Source organism: Pipistrellus hanaki, assembly GCF_964339955.1.
Source record: "Pipistrellus hanaki genome assembly, chromosome: 11".
NCBI lineage: Eukaryota > Metazoa > Chordata > Mammalia > Chiroptera > Vespertilionidae > Pipistrellus > Pipistrellus hanaki.
This window is the reverse complement of record NC_140513.1, coordinates 30,462,998-30,480,264: the sequence shown is the minus strand read 5'-3', so window position 1 is coordinate 30,480,264 and position 17,267 is coordinate 30,462,998. Positions and strand designations below refer to the sequence as shown.

General features: G+C 39.5%; 1 protein-coding gene across 5 annotated transcripts in view; it reads right to left on the bottom strand.

Annotated features, from left to right (window-relative positions):
• Window positions 1-9,844: 9,844 nt before the first annotated feature.
• Window positions 9,845-17,267, bottom strand: part of FRMD3 (FERM domain containing 3) — a 218,490-nt gene continuing 211,067 nt past the window's right edge. For 3 of the 5 annotated variants that reach the window (XM_084899384.1, XM_084899383.1, XM_084899386.1), the window contains one exon: window positions 10,636-15,149. In XM_084899384.1, coding sequence (XP_084755510.1) covers window positions 14,551-15,149 — 599 coding nt within the window. In that variant the 3' untranslated portion in view covers window positions 10,636-14,550. Of the gene's footprint in view, window positions 10,064-10,635; window positions 15,150-17,267 lie in introns of those variants that run through there. The other 2 variants (XM_084899385.1, XM_084899387.1) reach the window with 1 other exon arrangement.

Here is a 17,267-nt window from a genome sequence, read left to right as displayed (position 1 = left end):
AATTTTTGCATCTACATTCAGCAGAGATATTGGCACATATTCTTTTTCCTGGTAGTATACTAGTAATTATCTGGCTTTGGTATCTGGGTAATGTTGGCCTCATCAAATGCATTTGGACTGTTCTTCCTCTTTGGAAGGGTTCAAGAAGTTTTGGCATTAATTTTGAATTCACCAGTGAAACCATTTGTTCCTTGACTTTTGTGTTGGGAGGTTTTAGATTACTGACTCAATTTCTTCTCTTCAGGTTTTCTATTTCTTCATGATTCAGTCTTGGTAAGTTACATATTGCTAGGAATTTATTCATTTCTTCTAGATTATCCAATTTGTTGGTGTATAATTATTCATAGTAGTATTCTATGATCCTTTGTATTTCTGTAGTACCAGTTATGTTTTCTCTTTCATTTCTGATTTTACTTTTTGAGTCTTCTCTCTTTTTCTCTTATTTAGTGTAGCAAAGGCTTTGTTGATTATCTTTTCAAAAAAGGTCTTAGTTTTGTTGATATTTTCTAATGTTTTTCTAGTCTCTATTATTTATCTCTGCTCTGATCTTTATTTTCTTTCTTCTGCTAACTTTGGGTTTGGTTTGTTCTTTTTCTAGTTCCTTGAAGTATAAAAGTGAGGTGTGTGTGTGTCTTTTCTTAATGTAGGTGTTTTTCACTAAAAACTTCCCTCTTTTAACTGCTTTTGCATCATCCCAGAGTTTGGGTATGTTGTGTTTCCATTTTCATTGTCTCAAGATTTCTGTCCCCCCCCCCCCCCTTTTTTTTTTTAAATATATTTTATTGATTTTTTACAGAGAGGAAGGGAGTGAGATAGAGAGCTAGAAACGTCGATGAGAGAGAAACATCGACCAGCTGCCTCCTGCACACCCCCCACCGGGGATGTGCCCACAACCAATGTACATGCCCCTGACCGGAATCAAACCTGGGACCTTTCAGTCCGCAGACCGACGCAAACTGGTTTCGGCTGATTTCTTTTTTGATCCATTGGTTATTCAGGAATATGTTAATTTTCACATATATTACCAAAGGATTTTCCACCTTTCCTCCTGTTACTGATTTCTAGTTTCATACAAAGTGGTTAGAAAGGATATTGGGTATGATTTCAGTCTTCTTAAATTTGCAAAGCTATCTTTTGTGGCTTTCTTTAGGCAGCCTAGTTGTGCTGAGCTCCTTCAGCTTTTATTATCTAGAAAGTCTTAATTTCTCCTTTGTTTTGAGGGACAGTTTTTCTGGATATAGTATCCTTAGTTGACAGATCTGTTGTTTTCTTTCAGTACTTTTAATGTATTATCACACTCTCTCCTAACCTCAAGGCTCTGCTGAGGAAGTCACTGATAATCTAAGCAGGAATTCCTTTGTATATGATGTCACTTTTAACTGCTTTCATGATTCTTTGTTTGCCTGTTATTTTTCACACTTTGATTTTGATTTTCTCAGTATAGATCTCTTTCAATTTTCCTAGTTGGGAGTTCTTTGAGCTTCTTGAATTTGTATGCCTATTTCTGTCCTCACATTTGGGGAGTTTTCACCCATTATTTTTCAAATAAACTCTCGGCCTGACCATTTTTTTTCTTTTCCTGGGCCTACCATTAGTTACTTTTATGTTTTTCTGCTTAGTAAGTTTCTTATCCTATCTTCACTTTTCTCTATTCTTTTTTCTTTTGCTCTTGGACTTGATAATTTTGACTGTTTGATCTTTGAGTTTATTGATTCTTTCTTCTGCCTGGTCAAGTCTTTTTCACAGTTTTTATCTCTTTGTTGATATTCTCCTTTTGTTTATATATCATTTTCTTGATTTGCTTAGTGGTCTATCTGTTCTCTCTTTTCATTCTTGAGCATTCTTATAATAGTTATTTTGAAATCTTTGCCTTGTAATTCCTATATCTCTGATCCTCCAGTACTGGAGTCTGGATATTTCATTTGTCCTTTGATTGGACCATGTTTCCTTGTATTCCTTTTTATCTTCTGTTGGGTTCCAGCATTTGTAAAATCTGCCACCTCTTCCAGTTTTTACACTGATCTTATACAGGGAGGACTTAAGCTAGCTAGAGATTCTGGAGGCCTCTCAAGCCCTTTGTGGATTTGTGTCCTCTCTGGGATTGAATGTGTAATCTCCTAGTTGAAGAAGATTCCAAGATTCTACTGAGGAGCTCCTATTGGTATCTCTCTCTTGTTTTATTATAGCAACTCTCTGGTGCTATAGTAAGCTATGATATCGGATCTTCACCCAGTGTCTATCTGTGATACTGTCCTCTGTTGTGCTTTAAATGCCTTGTTCTCTATTGCTGCCAGTCTGCTGCCTTGTTCTTATCAGCACTTAGATCAAGTACGACAGAAACCAGGTCCTTTGGCAATTCCATGAAAACTCAAAACATTGGACTTATATTCCAGTCTTCATCTCTTCCCTAGGAAGAATTCAGGAGTTTGAAGTTTTCTCTCAATCATGCCATGCTGTACTGGAGGGAGGGACTCTGACAAGTGAGTGCCACAGATTTTAATACTGAGTCTCAGTGAAGTTGGCTTCATTCTCATCTGGGATTGTAGGACCTTTTTAACTGGTTTCTGGATTTCTCAGAGGCAGTCGATCCATGTACTATTAAGTCACTGTCCCCATGGGATAACGAGGGTCTGAGGTTTCCTATTCCACCATGTTACTCAGTCACTTGTCCTTGTTTAGATCTTTTTAGATTCAACTTGGATCTTCATATCAGACAACTGCAGTGGTAAACCATTGCCACTAACTATTTTTTTTTTTTTTTTTTGAGAAGTGCACAGAGGGAGCTCTGAGTAAGGTGAAATAAAAAGAAATCTGAGAATGGAGCCTTTCAGAAAGTTGCCATACAGATTGAATAGTAACAGTTCTCTCTGGGTTGGAGCTGTTAGAGAACTCCAAGTGCATTGTTCTACCCTGTGACTATAGGGCTTCTGTTTATCACAGCTAATATAGTTGTGAAGTTGTTGGTTTTCTTTTTTTTAAATTGTTGACAATATTATAAATGTCCCCCCATTTTCCTTCCAGTATGACCCCCCCCACCTAGCCTTACCCAACCCCAGCCCTTCCTCAAACTATTGTCTGTGTTCATGGGCTATACATATATATTCTTTAATCTCTTCCTGCACTCCCTCCACCACCCTCCGTTGAGGTTGGTTTTCAAGGGTAATACAGGGATGGTAAGAGGGAGGTGGAAATAGGGCTAATTAAAATGTCACAAGCTCACCAATCTTACCAAGATTCAGCAGGGTTTCCTTGTGTATATTTCCTTAGTTACTTGCAAGTCTTTGGTTAATTTTCAGAGTTCTGGAAAAGTAGATTTTTATAATTATTTTCAGTGTTCTCATTGCTTTTATGGAGAAGTGCTTCTCCATGAAATATAATTTTAACAATGTATTACCTAATGATTTAACTAGCTATTCCTTCAATTTTATTGAAGCAAAGAATTGGTAATGCCCTGACCTTCAAAAGATTTTCATAACATCATTAGGATAATTTACTCTCTTAATTACACAGGATTATACCAAAAAGGCTTTACCAAGTCCTAGGTGCAGAATTTTAATTTTTCATTTATTGTCTTTCACTTATAGCTACCTTGTTTAACCCAATCTAATCACCAAATTTTGAGAAATTCAAAATAAGATAGCTCACTCACTTTTTTATAAAGAAAGATTAAATCCTCTTTTTAGACAGACTCTTCATCATTATTTAGGTGGTTTTAAATTTGTCAAAAACAGAAGAATTAGTCATATGCATTTAGTTTTCACACTTAAATCTTCAGTTCTCAACATCAAAATATTCACTTCTAATACTCGCACCCGCCATTCTTTTAATGCAGTTAGAGTTTGTGACATAATTTGCAGCGCCTACTACAAAATGAAAATGTGGAGCTCCTTGGTCAAAATATAGGGGAGAAATGCAGTTAACGGTACTAAAATATAAAGGTTTTTCCTTTTAAAATAATTTATTACTTATAAAACATAAAAGGGTAATAGTTATACAGGAGTATCAACATTCATGTTACATATTGCAAAAAGCCAATATTTTGGCTCCATTATTTTATATAATACAATAAATAATTATACTTTATTACATTAGTATATAAATATCTTGATTTTTTTTTAAGCATATGTTTATTGATTTCAGAGAGAAAGGGAGGGGAAAAGAGAGATACTGGAAGAAACATCAATGATGAGAGAATCATCGATTGGCTGCGTCCTGCATGCCCCACACGGGATCGGGCCCACAATCCAGGCATGTGCCCCAACTGGGAATCGAACTGAGACCTTCTGGTCATAGGTCAATGTTCAACCATTGCTTGATTGATCATAACATTTTTTAGGGTTCATTTTTCTGCAAATTAATTTATTAGGCCATCAAAACTTTTTATTTTAGCTGTTTCGTTTTCAATTGATACAAATAGACTAACATCAGTTGCTCTTTATTTTTAATTTTGAGAGAGCATTTGTTTATTCTTAATACATTTTTATTTATTTCAGACAGGAAGGGAGAGAGAGAAACATCAGCGATGAGAAAGAATCATTGATCAACTGCCTCCTGTATACCTCCTACTGGGGATCGATCCTGCAACCCCAGCATATGCCCTTGACTAGAATCAAACCTGGGACCCTTCAGTCCTCAGCCTGATGCTCTATCCACTGAGCCAAACCAGCTAGGGCTAATCAGTTGCTTTTGACAAATGCAAGATCACCAATAATTTTTTGATAATTTTTAATTTTGAGAAGGATGTGTCTGTTAATGCAACTCTTACTGGTGCTGCTAAGAGTTTTATAGGCTATAACAACATTAGGATAAATTTCTGGTAAATTATTTTGAATTATAAATGTTAGTGCATCTAGAGCTCCTGATTTTTTTTTTTTAATATATTTTATTGATTTTGTACAGAGAGGAAGGGAGAGAGATAGTCAGAAACATCGATGCGAGAGAGTCATCGATCAGCTGCCTCTTGCACACCCCCTGCTGGGGATATGCCCGCAACCAAGGTACATGCCCTTGACCGGAATCGAACCCGGGACCCTTCAGTCCCCAAGCCGAGGGAGCTCCTGATTCTTACAGAGCAATTTTTCTAAAAAGATTTAACTCTTTTTTAAATAAAATAAAATAAAAAGATTTAACTCTTTTTTGCAAATCAGTTTTTTATAACTCTGAATGTAGGTTTAAATGTTAATAAATACATATAATGGCATTTTAATGTTTCCTCTGACATTTCCTGTAACTTGCAGAGATTTTAAAAGTTGTTTCATTATCTATAATAATAAAAGCGTAATATGCTAATTAGACCAGATGTCCTTCCAGACGACCCTCCAGACGAAGCTGGGGCTACAAGGGAAGCCCAGGTCCCAGGTGCAGAGGGAAGCCTGTGCTAGCAGCCAGAGGAAAGAAGGCCTACTCTTGCACAAATTTTGTGTATTGGTCCTCTAGTTTGTATATAACTTAGAATGCCTATTTCTGAATTCTAATACAGTCAACCCTCCATATCCATGGGTTTTGCATCTATGGACTTAACCAACCATGGATCAAAAACATTCTAAAAAATGTTAAGTTGTTGGTATGTACTGTATAGTCAGGCCTATGATGGTTATACCTTTATTGAACAGGCACAGACTTTTTTCCTTATCACTATTCTATAAACAATCAGTATAACAACTGTTCAGTAGCATTTACATTTTATGGGATATTATAAGCAATCTAGATATTAAAATAGACAGAAGGATGTACATAGGTTACATCCAAACACTATGCCACTTTATCTAAGGAACTTGAACATCCACAAGTTTTGGTATCTGTGAGGGGGCCTGGAACCAATCCCCCATGGATACAACTGTACTCTATCTTCACTCACAAGGAAAGGTAATTTTACATTTGTATATTTGCTAATAATTGGTCCATGCAAGTTTTTATGTGAAAATAGTGGGGTTTATTTCTATGAAATGCAAGGATCTTTAAATGTAATTTCTGCCCAAACCAGTTTGGCTTAATGGATAGAGCGTCGGCTTGAGGACTGAAAGGTCCCGGGTTCGATTCCAGTCAAGGGCATGTACCTTGGTTGAGGGCATATCCCCAGTAGGGGGTGTACAAGAGGCAGCTGATCGATGACTCTCTCATCGATGTTTCTAACTCTCTATCTCTTTCCCTTCCTCTCTGTACAAAATCAATAAAATATATTTTTAAAAATGTAATTTCTATTTCTAAGTCTGTGGATATGTTTTTCAATGTTGCAGTGCTTTTTAAAATCAGAGATTCTAAACTCTTTGAAGAATTCTAATAACTCTTGATAGTTTATTGTAATGCGCATGTGTACACTTACTGACAGTGTTTACTGACTAAGTGGTGGCAGATCTGGTACCGGTGCTCAGGCTAGAGAGTTAACATTTGTGCAGATGCTTCAGGATGTGCTCCAGGGACTGATGGGCAAGCTTGCCTCCCACAACAGGTTTTAGTGCTATCCCTATGTGGAATAGACCCTATCTCCCAGGGCCAGCTTCTGCTGCAGCTGCCTTCACTAATCCAGGTTCAGATTCTGGTGCAGAGTCCCCTCAGGGACTCCTAGGGTCTCAGACTAACCCATGCATGTGTTTGTGCCTGGCATCCAGGCCAACAGCTCAGCATTCCTGGTGCCCACTGTTGCCTGACTGATCTTCTGTACATTTCATTGTTTCATCAGACTTTACTTTAAAAAAACCCATAAATTCAGCCCTACCCGGTTTGGCTCAGGAGGTGGAGCATCAGCCTGTGGACTGAGTTGTCCCAGGTTTGATTCGATCTCCAGTGGGGGGCGTGTAGGAGGCAACCAGCCAATGATTCTCTCTGATCATTGATGTTTCTATCTCTCCCTCTCCCTTCCTCTTTCTGAAATCAATAAAAATACATTTAAAAAATGTAAGTTCAAATATAGAATTATTAAGAATTTCAGGATGGTGAGAGCAAAGCATTATACCAAATGCTAGAGAACACAATCTATAAAATTCACAGGTCACACATCCATGAAATCACTTCTTTCCAGTAAAACTCAACCAGGGGTGATTGTGTCCATCAGGTGGACTACCTTTGATTCTAACTACGTGATGTTTCAGTTGAGCCCCAGAAAGCAAAAGTGATAAGATATATTAGGCTAAAGGTAGGTCCTTACCAAGGTTTGGCATTCTCAGTCACAGAAGGCATATCTCCCCTCTGCACAGTGATTCTCTTGTGAAATCTCCCAGGAAACTCCAGTGCTGAGCTGTTCCTATACCTTCTTTCAGTTGTATTCTCCTTCCTGGGAGAAAGGAGTGGTGACTACAAAGGATTTGGAAATTGCTTATTGCTCAAGTAACAGGTTTAGGATGAGGTAGGGGAGGCTCTGCTCCACACAGTCATTCAGGTATCTAAGTTGCTGGTAATTCCAACATCCTAAAATGGTAGCTTCAAAGTCACTACAGGTGCTGACATCTAGTTGCAAATGGAGGTGCACACTTAGTCCAGAACTTGGAGGTGATACAGATCACTTCATGTTCAATTCCAGTGGCCACAAATCAGAAATATTGTCATACCTAAGTACATGAGCCTGGGAAACTTAGTCTAATTCTGTGCACAGGATGATGAGGAAATGGTGTTAAGATCCCCTTCTAGCCTCTACTACAAGAAATTTGCAAAAATTGGAGATTTGGAATAAAATGAATATAATGCATTCCCAGCCTTTTTGAGATAGGTCTGTTGGGGCAGACTGCCTGGAGAGGCAGCTTTCCATCTGTGATTCCTTGTACTCATTGATAGTGTTGGGTTCACATTACAGTTTATGTTCTGGGAAGAGCAGGGGTGGAATATCCAGCAAACTAGTGCCAATCTGACTGGCACTTCTCATGATAAATGATCAACTTGGCTTTTGAACAACTTGGTCTTGAGTGTCCTTAGAGTGAATCGTTTGCTCAAAGTTACGCAAGTCATCATTGTTCTGTGTGTAGTTCAGAAAAGTCAAATTCAGAACTACAGAGGTGAAAGCAACATTGAGATCATTCTAACTCTACCTGCCTCACATCAAACAAATCAACATTATAAATAAATTGATTATGTATCATTAAATTTTTGATGCCAAAAGACTTCTTTAAAACACATGATATAATTAATTTTGATGAACTTTGATCTGGATCTTCATGGCAAGTAGGAAAACTATGACTATAGAGCAATAATCCTTTCCTATTTCACCTTGTCAATATTTTAGAGGACCAAGCTTGAGGAATTGTTAAAAGAGGGCATCTAGCTAATTGGGCAAAGCCTTATGGCAGAAAAGTATCTGAATCAGTCCTAGTTGACCCCTGTTGTTGTGACATAATCATTAAAAATATCCCCTTTCACTCTCAAAAGAGTCCTGGTTTGTACAAAAAATTACATCCTGTGACCAGGAAGCAGTACATTTATTTGCTCACCATCGTTTGCAACAGCAAAACCAGCAGTTCAGGGTTGTCAGAACACTCAGGCTGATTCAGGGTGGAAGGAAGCTGATTCCCCAGGAAATTACAGGAGAGTGATGCTTTAACCAGAACACTGAGCTATTCGCTTAATTAAGAACTGCCAAGCAGAGTGGAAACTTAATTGCCAAGCAGAGTGGAAACTAATGTTGGTTTATCCTATATAAGTCCAGTGTCCAAAAAGGCAGAACCACCAGAAAGACCACGGACCCTCACCCCAGCTGGCTTCACCCCCTAGCGAGCAGTAAGGAATGATCAGGCAGGTGGGCGGGCGAGTAGTTAGGAGTGGTCAGGCAGGCAAAGTGGTTAGGGGCAATGAGACAGGCAGGCAGAGGTGGTTAGGGACATCAGGCAGGCAGGCAGAGGCAGTAAGGGGCGATCAAGCAGGCAGGAAGTGGTTAGGGGTGATCAGGCAGGCAGGCAGAGGTGGTTAGGGGCATCAGGCAAGCAGGCAGATGCAGTTAGGTAGCAAGTGGTTAGGGTGATCAGGCAGGTAGGCAAGTGGTTAGGGGCAATCGGGAAGGCAAGAGAGTGGTTAGGGATGATCATGCAGGCAGGCAGAGTAGTTAGGGGAGATCAGGCAGGCAGGCAGGCTGAGTGATTAGGGGAGATCAGGCAGGCAGGAAGAAGTAGTTAGGGGCAATCAAGCAGGCAGGCGAGTAGTTAGGAACCAGTGGTCCTGGATTGCAAGAGGGATGTCTGACTGCCAGTTTAGGCCCCTACGGGATCCAGCCTTAACTGGCAGTTGGAAATCCCCTGAAAGGTCCCAGATTACAAGAGGATGCAGGCCTGGCTGAGGGACTCCCCTTCCCTCCACCCCCCACCTGTGCACAAATTTCATGCACCAGGCCTCTAGTATGTTAATTGTTTTCTTCCTTGAAAGGTATTTTCCTTGGAAAACTTAAAATCCTTGTAATTGTCAAAATCATAATTCTTGTAGATGAGGAGACTCAGTTGATCCGTATTAATTGGAGGAGCTGCTATAATTTGCAAGACTTGCTTCAATACTTGGTACTCACACAACGCTTATCCTTTGTTCCACTAAGAGTTTTTCTTTAGAATCAGGAAAGTGGTTCTCTTTCCAAAGTGATATTGGGGTAAGCATCAGCCATAGGTAAAGAGTAGAGATGCTTGCTTCCAATCAATGCCCTGGTCTTTACTAAGATTTTAGGTCCCAAGTTCCCTCATCCATTTGCAAGGCATGTCATGCCGAGGTCAATGGCAGACATCCCTGATGCCTGAGGGTCAGCCAGGAGCAGCCTTCTCCATTCCTTCCTTGCAACATTGGAGGTTGCAGAGATCCTGAACATTCTTGAGTGTGTTTAGTGTAAATCTTGCTCCTTCTAACCCCAGTACCCAATAAATAATACACTTTGGCCAAAAGAGGAATAAAATCAGTTTTATTAATGGATTGGAGAACACAGCTGGGATTTGAGGCCCAAGTGAGGCTTCTTTCGTCCTCTCTGAAGTGACGACAGCTGAGCCCACTGGGCAAGGCTCGCCAGACTTACCCACCCCATCACAAACGAGGCTGGATTGTGGAGAGCAGTCCTGACTGGGCCCACCACGGGCAGGTCCTGCTGGGTCTGTTTACTGCATGGAGACTGGATGCCCAAAAGCAGGTCCGAGAGAGAGAGGAGAGAGAAGCAGGAGGACAAGTAAGCAGGGACTTTTAGCACAGTATCTCCACCCAGAAGAGAAAGATGGCCCAAAGAGTCTCAAATGCATCAATCATAACCATCCCTAGGTTACCCCACAGGTGGAAGCTCCTCCCCAGTACTTTCCTTCCAAGCTGGAGTATGTGTTTAAGAAATCTTTTCTCTGTTTATTTGAGCAAGAAATGATAGAATGAAGAAAGGGTTTCTACCAAGAGGCAAGGTTGGGTTGGAAGCCTGGAACACTCAACAAAATAAAAATGGCCAAAGGCCATTTTGTGTGTCTTCCAGTCTGCGGATACTAACCCTCAATAAAGGTACTAGATCTGGGATAATAGGTCCATATCAGCTCATGCCTGAACACTAACCAAAGATTCCCTTTTTTGCCTCTACTCTAGATCCTGAACTTCTGGGGACTGCTGAGTAAGAACTAGAACCTGACAGACTTCGCACCCCCAAACCTCCAATGGATGAAATGGATGAAGGGGGTCAGAAGGTACAAATTTCTAATTGTAAGATAAATAAGTTCTCGGGGTGTAATATATAGTATGGGGAGTACAGTTAATAATGCTGTATTGCATATTTGAAAGTTGCTAAGAGAGTTAGATCTTAAAATTTCTCATCACAAGAAAAAAATTGTAACTGTTAGGAAATGGATTTGCTAAACTTAATCATTTTGCAATATAATCATACATACCTAAAACGAATACAGTGTCATATGTCAATTATATCTCGATAAAACGGGGGGGCAGGGGTGGAGATAAGAACTTAATAGACTTAAGAGGCCACCACAGCTGGGGTACAATTCCACTGGACACATGTGTTTCTATAGCACAGAGTCCCTTTTGCTTCATGCAGAATAAAACCCTCCAATTTCACTGTCAGGTGTGCTGTTTTAGCTTTGTGATAAACCAAAGCAGAGGGCCATGCTGTGTGGAGGAGAAGACAGGGGTAGAATAGAAAAGTCCAATTCTCCCAGGGCCGTGAACAGGCAGGAGAAGATGAATGGCAAGTGTTGCAGAGCCCAGGCCGCTGCGTAGCTATTCCTAGCACAGGAAGACACCCTTTTCTGGGCAGAAATGGTGACACTAATTTCTAGCACTCTAAAATCCTTCCTCCTCCTGTCATGCAGAACACTCCTATTTTTTCTGTTTCTCTAATTACTTTGAGAGCCATAGCTGTCTCTCAGATGGGTGTATTTCCAGGACACCCAATATTCCTGCTTTTAGCCAGGGTGGCTTCTGCAAAATATTACTCCCATCCATTGTCATTTTTTTCACACTGTCACCATTCAAGGGTGACCTCATTTCATGGTCCTAGATGGCACCTTTCTGTAGTTTCCAACAGGCTATTTATATAGTTTTGCTGTAAATAAAACTAAATGATTGCTGAAACATTTTTCCCCAGAGTACATTTATTAGGGATTTCTGCCATCATATTAACATATAAAACAATCTGAATGTTGACATAGAAATGCAAATTTCACTATACAAAGATAAGGCTCCAATTATAGGTAACATGGCCCCCATATCCCTAGTATTTCAATGAAATCAATTCATTTTGAATTCTTCCCAGAGTTAATTTTATAAATATTAGACAAGCCACAAAATAAATTCCAAATACATAACATTTTACACGTTCCAAGCACAGACAGAAATACGATACTTTACCTACATTTTTTCATGATTCAACTTGCAATAGCACTAAAGACAAGATTGTGTGTGTATATGTATTTGCCATATGTGTGTGTGTATAATTACATATGTACACACAGTGATTTTCATGAGACTGTTTTATCCACTGTGATAATAGAGGGGAAAAGGAATAATAACATCACAAATTCCTCATTTGGGGAAAAGTAAACACAACTGTGTATTAAGGGCATATCAGTGGAGTGTATACACACACATTTATATATAAACACATATGCCAATAATACATATACTCACACACTTGCTTTGACCACTGTATCTCACTATATTACTATATACTTTCCATCTTAGAAGCAGTCTTTTTCTCATTTCATTCAGGCATCTGGTGACTGTCTACCAAACTTAAGTGGTATTTCCTAAAATGGCTCTTATTCTATCCTACTTTTACTTTTGGTGGCTATTGTTAAAATTGAGAGGACTCTATCCTGTCAACTCCTTCACTTAGAAGTATTTCTATTCAATAATCAAGGTTTTTGCCTAAGAGAAAAGAGATGTTAGCTGGAAATGTAAAAATAATAAATGTATTATTAGTTAATATAGATCTGCATGGTTGGACTACATGTGATGTTTATCCTGTCAGTATTTTTTAAATGTTTTATGATGGGAAATATATTTCTCCCATAATTTAAAAGTATTACTTTAAAGGACGAAGGCTAGATGATTTGGCATGGTCAGAAATTGAAGCATAATCAGAAGCGGGTTGGGGGGAGAGAGACACTGGTGGGCCCTTTTATAGAAAGTATGACTTCAAAGTCATATGATAAAGGGAGGGGAAATAACTTCAATTTCAAAGCTGGTCATTTGCAAACTTCCAAAATGAACTATAGAAAATATACGTGTATATATTTTTATCCAATTTCAGGCATGAAACATTAAAACACAAAAAGCAAGCACATGAAAAAGAACAAACTTAATAGCAAATGAATATTATAAGTTTGCTTAACTGAAGGCTTCATAAGCTGACTTTTAAAACTTACTTTCAAAATTGAATATCTAATAAAGCACTCAGAGCTCCATGAGTAAGTTAAACTGGAATGACCAGTGTGGAGATTATGCTAATATAAAACTGAAGTGTCCATTGGAGTTAGGGAGAGATTACAGGAAGCCCAATCTCTTTGTAAATGAAGGCAATGAAACATTTTTAATTCATAGAGAAATCCCAAACCTCCTTGCTCTTACCTTTCTCACTTACACCACAGGACTGGTCATTATGCTGCCTGGGAAGGCATCAGAGCCTTTCTGTCATGGATTTAATGGTATGAAGGAAGGTTCTAAAACATTTGTCCCTTGTCCTGAGACTCACTACTTCACCAAAGCTGAAATATGTCATTTAATGAGAGCCCCGATTATGAATGAGTTCTTAAGGAAACCAGGAAAGGAATATAATTACTATCACAAAAGATAATTGGCATTTATCAAAAAGCCAGAATCCATTCTCTTCCCCACCCCTCTCTCACATACACATACTTCTTTTAAAATTCCTTCCACAGAAACACAATGAATGGCATGAGGAACCAAAACTGTACCTTAACATTTCTCCACTTTTATTTAGATCCACTTAAATATATTCATGTCAACTTGGACAGCGAGTGTGCTGTTCTTTACATTATCCAATACCTTGCATCACCATCACTTCCATAAAATACCATGTTTCCCCAAAAATAAGACATCCTCCGAAAATAAGACCTAGCACAACTTTGGGGGAAAAAATTAATATAAGACACTTATTTTGGGGGAAACAGGGTAGATCACCTTCCTACCACCACTTGCCTACCAGCCTCACCAAAACAGTTTTTGCTACTTGCCCAACATCTGCTTCCACTCTCGGATAAATGTACAATAACATGCAATTAATTGGCATATATCTTTTGACTTCTTAAAGTTTTGCTTCCTTAACCAAAATATATGGACAGAATGCAAATGAAAGTAACAAGTCCTCTCATCCAAATACTTTTGAAAATGGACCTTGTGGTCCATTTGATGCTCAGTTTCTACATCCTCCAGTTCCATCATTTGTTTTAGGGCCTACTTACTGCAGTCTTTCTACCTATTTTCTATCTCACATGCAGCTAACAACAAATTATGGGATTTTTTTTTATCCAAAAATATTTTTAAAAACAAACCTGGGCCAAAACATTAAAAAATTCCCACAATACCCTTTGTGCATTAGTCTTACAGAGTCTGTACAATAAGGAGGCTTCTTTTTTTTTCTTTTTTGCTAAAAATTTACCAAAATATTCTGAACACATAAAAATATTTTTAAAAAAACAAAAACCCAGCATTAATTTAACTGTATAGGCATTGGTTAGAGGACATTATTTTCACTAAGGATTATATTCAAAAACCTTCTCTTGAATTTTGACTAAAATTCTGATCCTGAACCTTATATCTTATAATGATAATAACTATTAAAAAGGTGGGAAATCTAATTCAGCTCAATGTATTATGTATTATAATAGATAAAGAGTCTGCCTGTGATATAGTAAAAATAAACATTTTGGGTTATTTAAAGGCCATCTTCCTGACCTGTAACTGAAATTACTGTGTTTGATTTAAACTTATTAAGTGCAGTGAATTATGGAAAGCTAACTTAAAGGTCTGAATAATCAATTTTGAGTAAGGAACACGTGTTGACGGCTCCATGACCATTCAGAACCAGGCATTTGCTTGAGAAAAACACATCACTAATATTGAATATAGCCCTTAGTCATATGAGATATGTATTTATGAGCAACCCAGCATGTAGAGAATGAGGTTTACTTTGCCAGCCACCCACTCCTTAAGAGGACAGTAATACTCATAGTGAAACTGCTCAAACTCTGGCGTCTGGCGGATTTCACATAAGAAGGAGAGATCAATACCTGACTCCAAAAGGAGGAGGAGCAGGGGGAATACAAAGAGCAGCAGCCCCAGGCCCACCACAAGGAGCCTGGAAAAACTCTTGACCAGTGGGTTCACCCGAATGTGGCCGGTCAGAATGTCATAGCTCCACGACAAAGCTCGGTGAGCCTCCTTTAGCTCCTCTTCTTCGGCCATCAAAAAGGCATTTTCGTCTGCTTCCAGTTCCTCAAACGAATCCAGGTCTTCTCTTTCCAACTCATGCCTAGATGGACAGTCAAAGAGCATGTCAATCTCATCATCATCAACTGGGGTGGGGAGTAGGCTTGCACTGGGGTTGTATGACAGTTCAGAGATAGTCAAAGGCTCTTCTTTTATTTTATCTTCCTCTTCGCTTGGGGGTTCTTCATACTCCCGAGCTTCTTTCACCGGTGAGCTGGAGATCAAGGGGGCAGAAATGGCATCTTCTTTGGGCAAAGGAATACCTGTAAAGAGACATTTTTTAAAAAAAATTCAGGTTTTCTTTTTCCACAAAGATGGAAACACACCAGAAAAAAAAAAAATGCACCTCTTATGGTTGGCAGTGTTTACATTTATGTGTGCAATTATGAACTTCAACTTTGATCATTTGCAAGAATAAAATGACAATAATCACTATTATAATTTTGAATGATGTCTTTTAGAAGTCGACACTGTCAAAGTAGTACAGTATAATTATACTACTATCCAATTTTAAACAGTTATCCTATCTAATAAAAGAGTAATATGCATAATAAAAGAGTAATATGCAAATTTACCATACCTCCGCTTCACCCACAAGTCATGCCAGCCAATCAGTAGTGAGTATGCAAATTCACTCAACCAAGATGGTTGCGGCCATGGAACAAGCAGGAGGCTTGCGTATCCCTGGCAATGGAGGAAGCCAAACTTTCCACACACACTGGGTGGCCATTGACTCCCCTCAAGGCTATAAAGTTTCAATTATAGAAGATAAATAAATCCCAACAAAAATGGCTGTGGCCACTGAGTGAGGAAGAGGCTTGGGTTTCCCCAGCAATGGAGGAAGCCAAGGTTTCCGCCCCCCTTGGCCTGCAAAGTTTCAATTATAGAAGATAAATAAGTCCTATATACCAGGGCCTCCGCTTGGGTCACCAAGGGGCATGGCCGGCCTGCAAACCAGGCCCCTTGCCCAGGCCACACCACACCCTAAGGGAACTGCAATTCAGGGCAAACCAGCCAGCCCCCACCTGTGCACCAGGCCTTTATCCTATCTAATAAGAGTAATATGCAAATTGACCATAACTCCAACTCATAAGATGGCTGCCTCATGTGGACACATGATGGCCACCACAATATAGCCAGCATGGGAGGGAGGGACCAGGTCTGAGAGGGAGGGAAATTGTGGGTGTGGAGGGCAGATGGGGGTGACCAGGCCGGCAGAGGAGGAAAGTTGGAGGTGACCGGGCCTGCAGGGAAGGGCAGTTGAGGGGGACCCAGGCCTGCAGGAGAGGGCAGTTAGGGGCAATCAGGCTGGCAGGGGAGCAGTTAGGCATCAATCAGGCTAGCAGGGGAGTGGTTAGGGAGTGATCAGGCTAGCAGGCATATGCCATTAGGGGCAATCAGGAAGGCAGGCAGGCAAGCTGTTGGATTGTGAGAGGGAAGTCGGACATCCCTCAAGGGGTCCCAGATTAGAGAGGGTGCAGGCTGGGCTGAGGGACACACCTCCCACCCCCTGCACGAATTTTGTGCACCAGGCCTCTAGTGTTATATATAGTTTTCTAGTCTATGTAATTGCAAATATGTGCACAAACTTGTATCTTGCTACTTTTAACATTTTAACTTAGTGGTGTCGTATTATAGAAGTGGTGTTGTATTATTTCAATGTAGAAAATGTTTAGACATTTTCTATATTGAAATAAACTTCATTTCATATTTATAATAGTTGTCAAATTATGTTTAGTTAATACAGTATTAGTTGCCTATTGACAAACATTTAGACTGCTTCACAATTGTAAACAAAAACAAAAAAATGCTGTAAGAGACATCTTTATATATAAATTCTTCTGTTTTTCAGGTCATTTGCCATAGATGTCCAAAAGGAGAACTGCTTTGTCAAAAGGTATGCATATTACTTCCTAAAGTTTATCATAGGAGAGATGTCTCAACTCCTCATTTTACAGATGGGAATTCTAGTTACCTACTGTCAGCCTAAGGCCAGCTCTCCTAATTTTGAGATGTGGGTACTTAGTGGGAAATCAAAGCAGGATCAAAGACATGTTCTCCAGGATGGTTCTATAATACAATACCAAATTGGTGACCATGTGCATTAGTTAATTGTAAACTAGTTTTTAATGAATATATTTCAGGATTTCTCTCTTCAATATATGCAGAAAGTGATGTCACCCAGATGGCAACATAGGTCAGTCCTGATTTTACTTCCAACTAACAAAAATTCATGGACAAGACACCAATGAGAGAATCCTAGAAGACGGGATGCTAGACTGAAGTACGCCCTGCACCACAAAGACCAAGGCTGACTGCCCCCAAGCCAGTACAGCATCACACAGAGAGGTCTCCCTGAGCCTTTAGTGACATCCAAACCC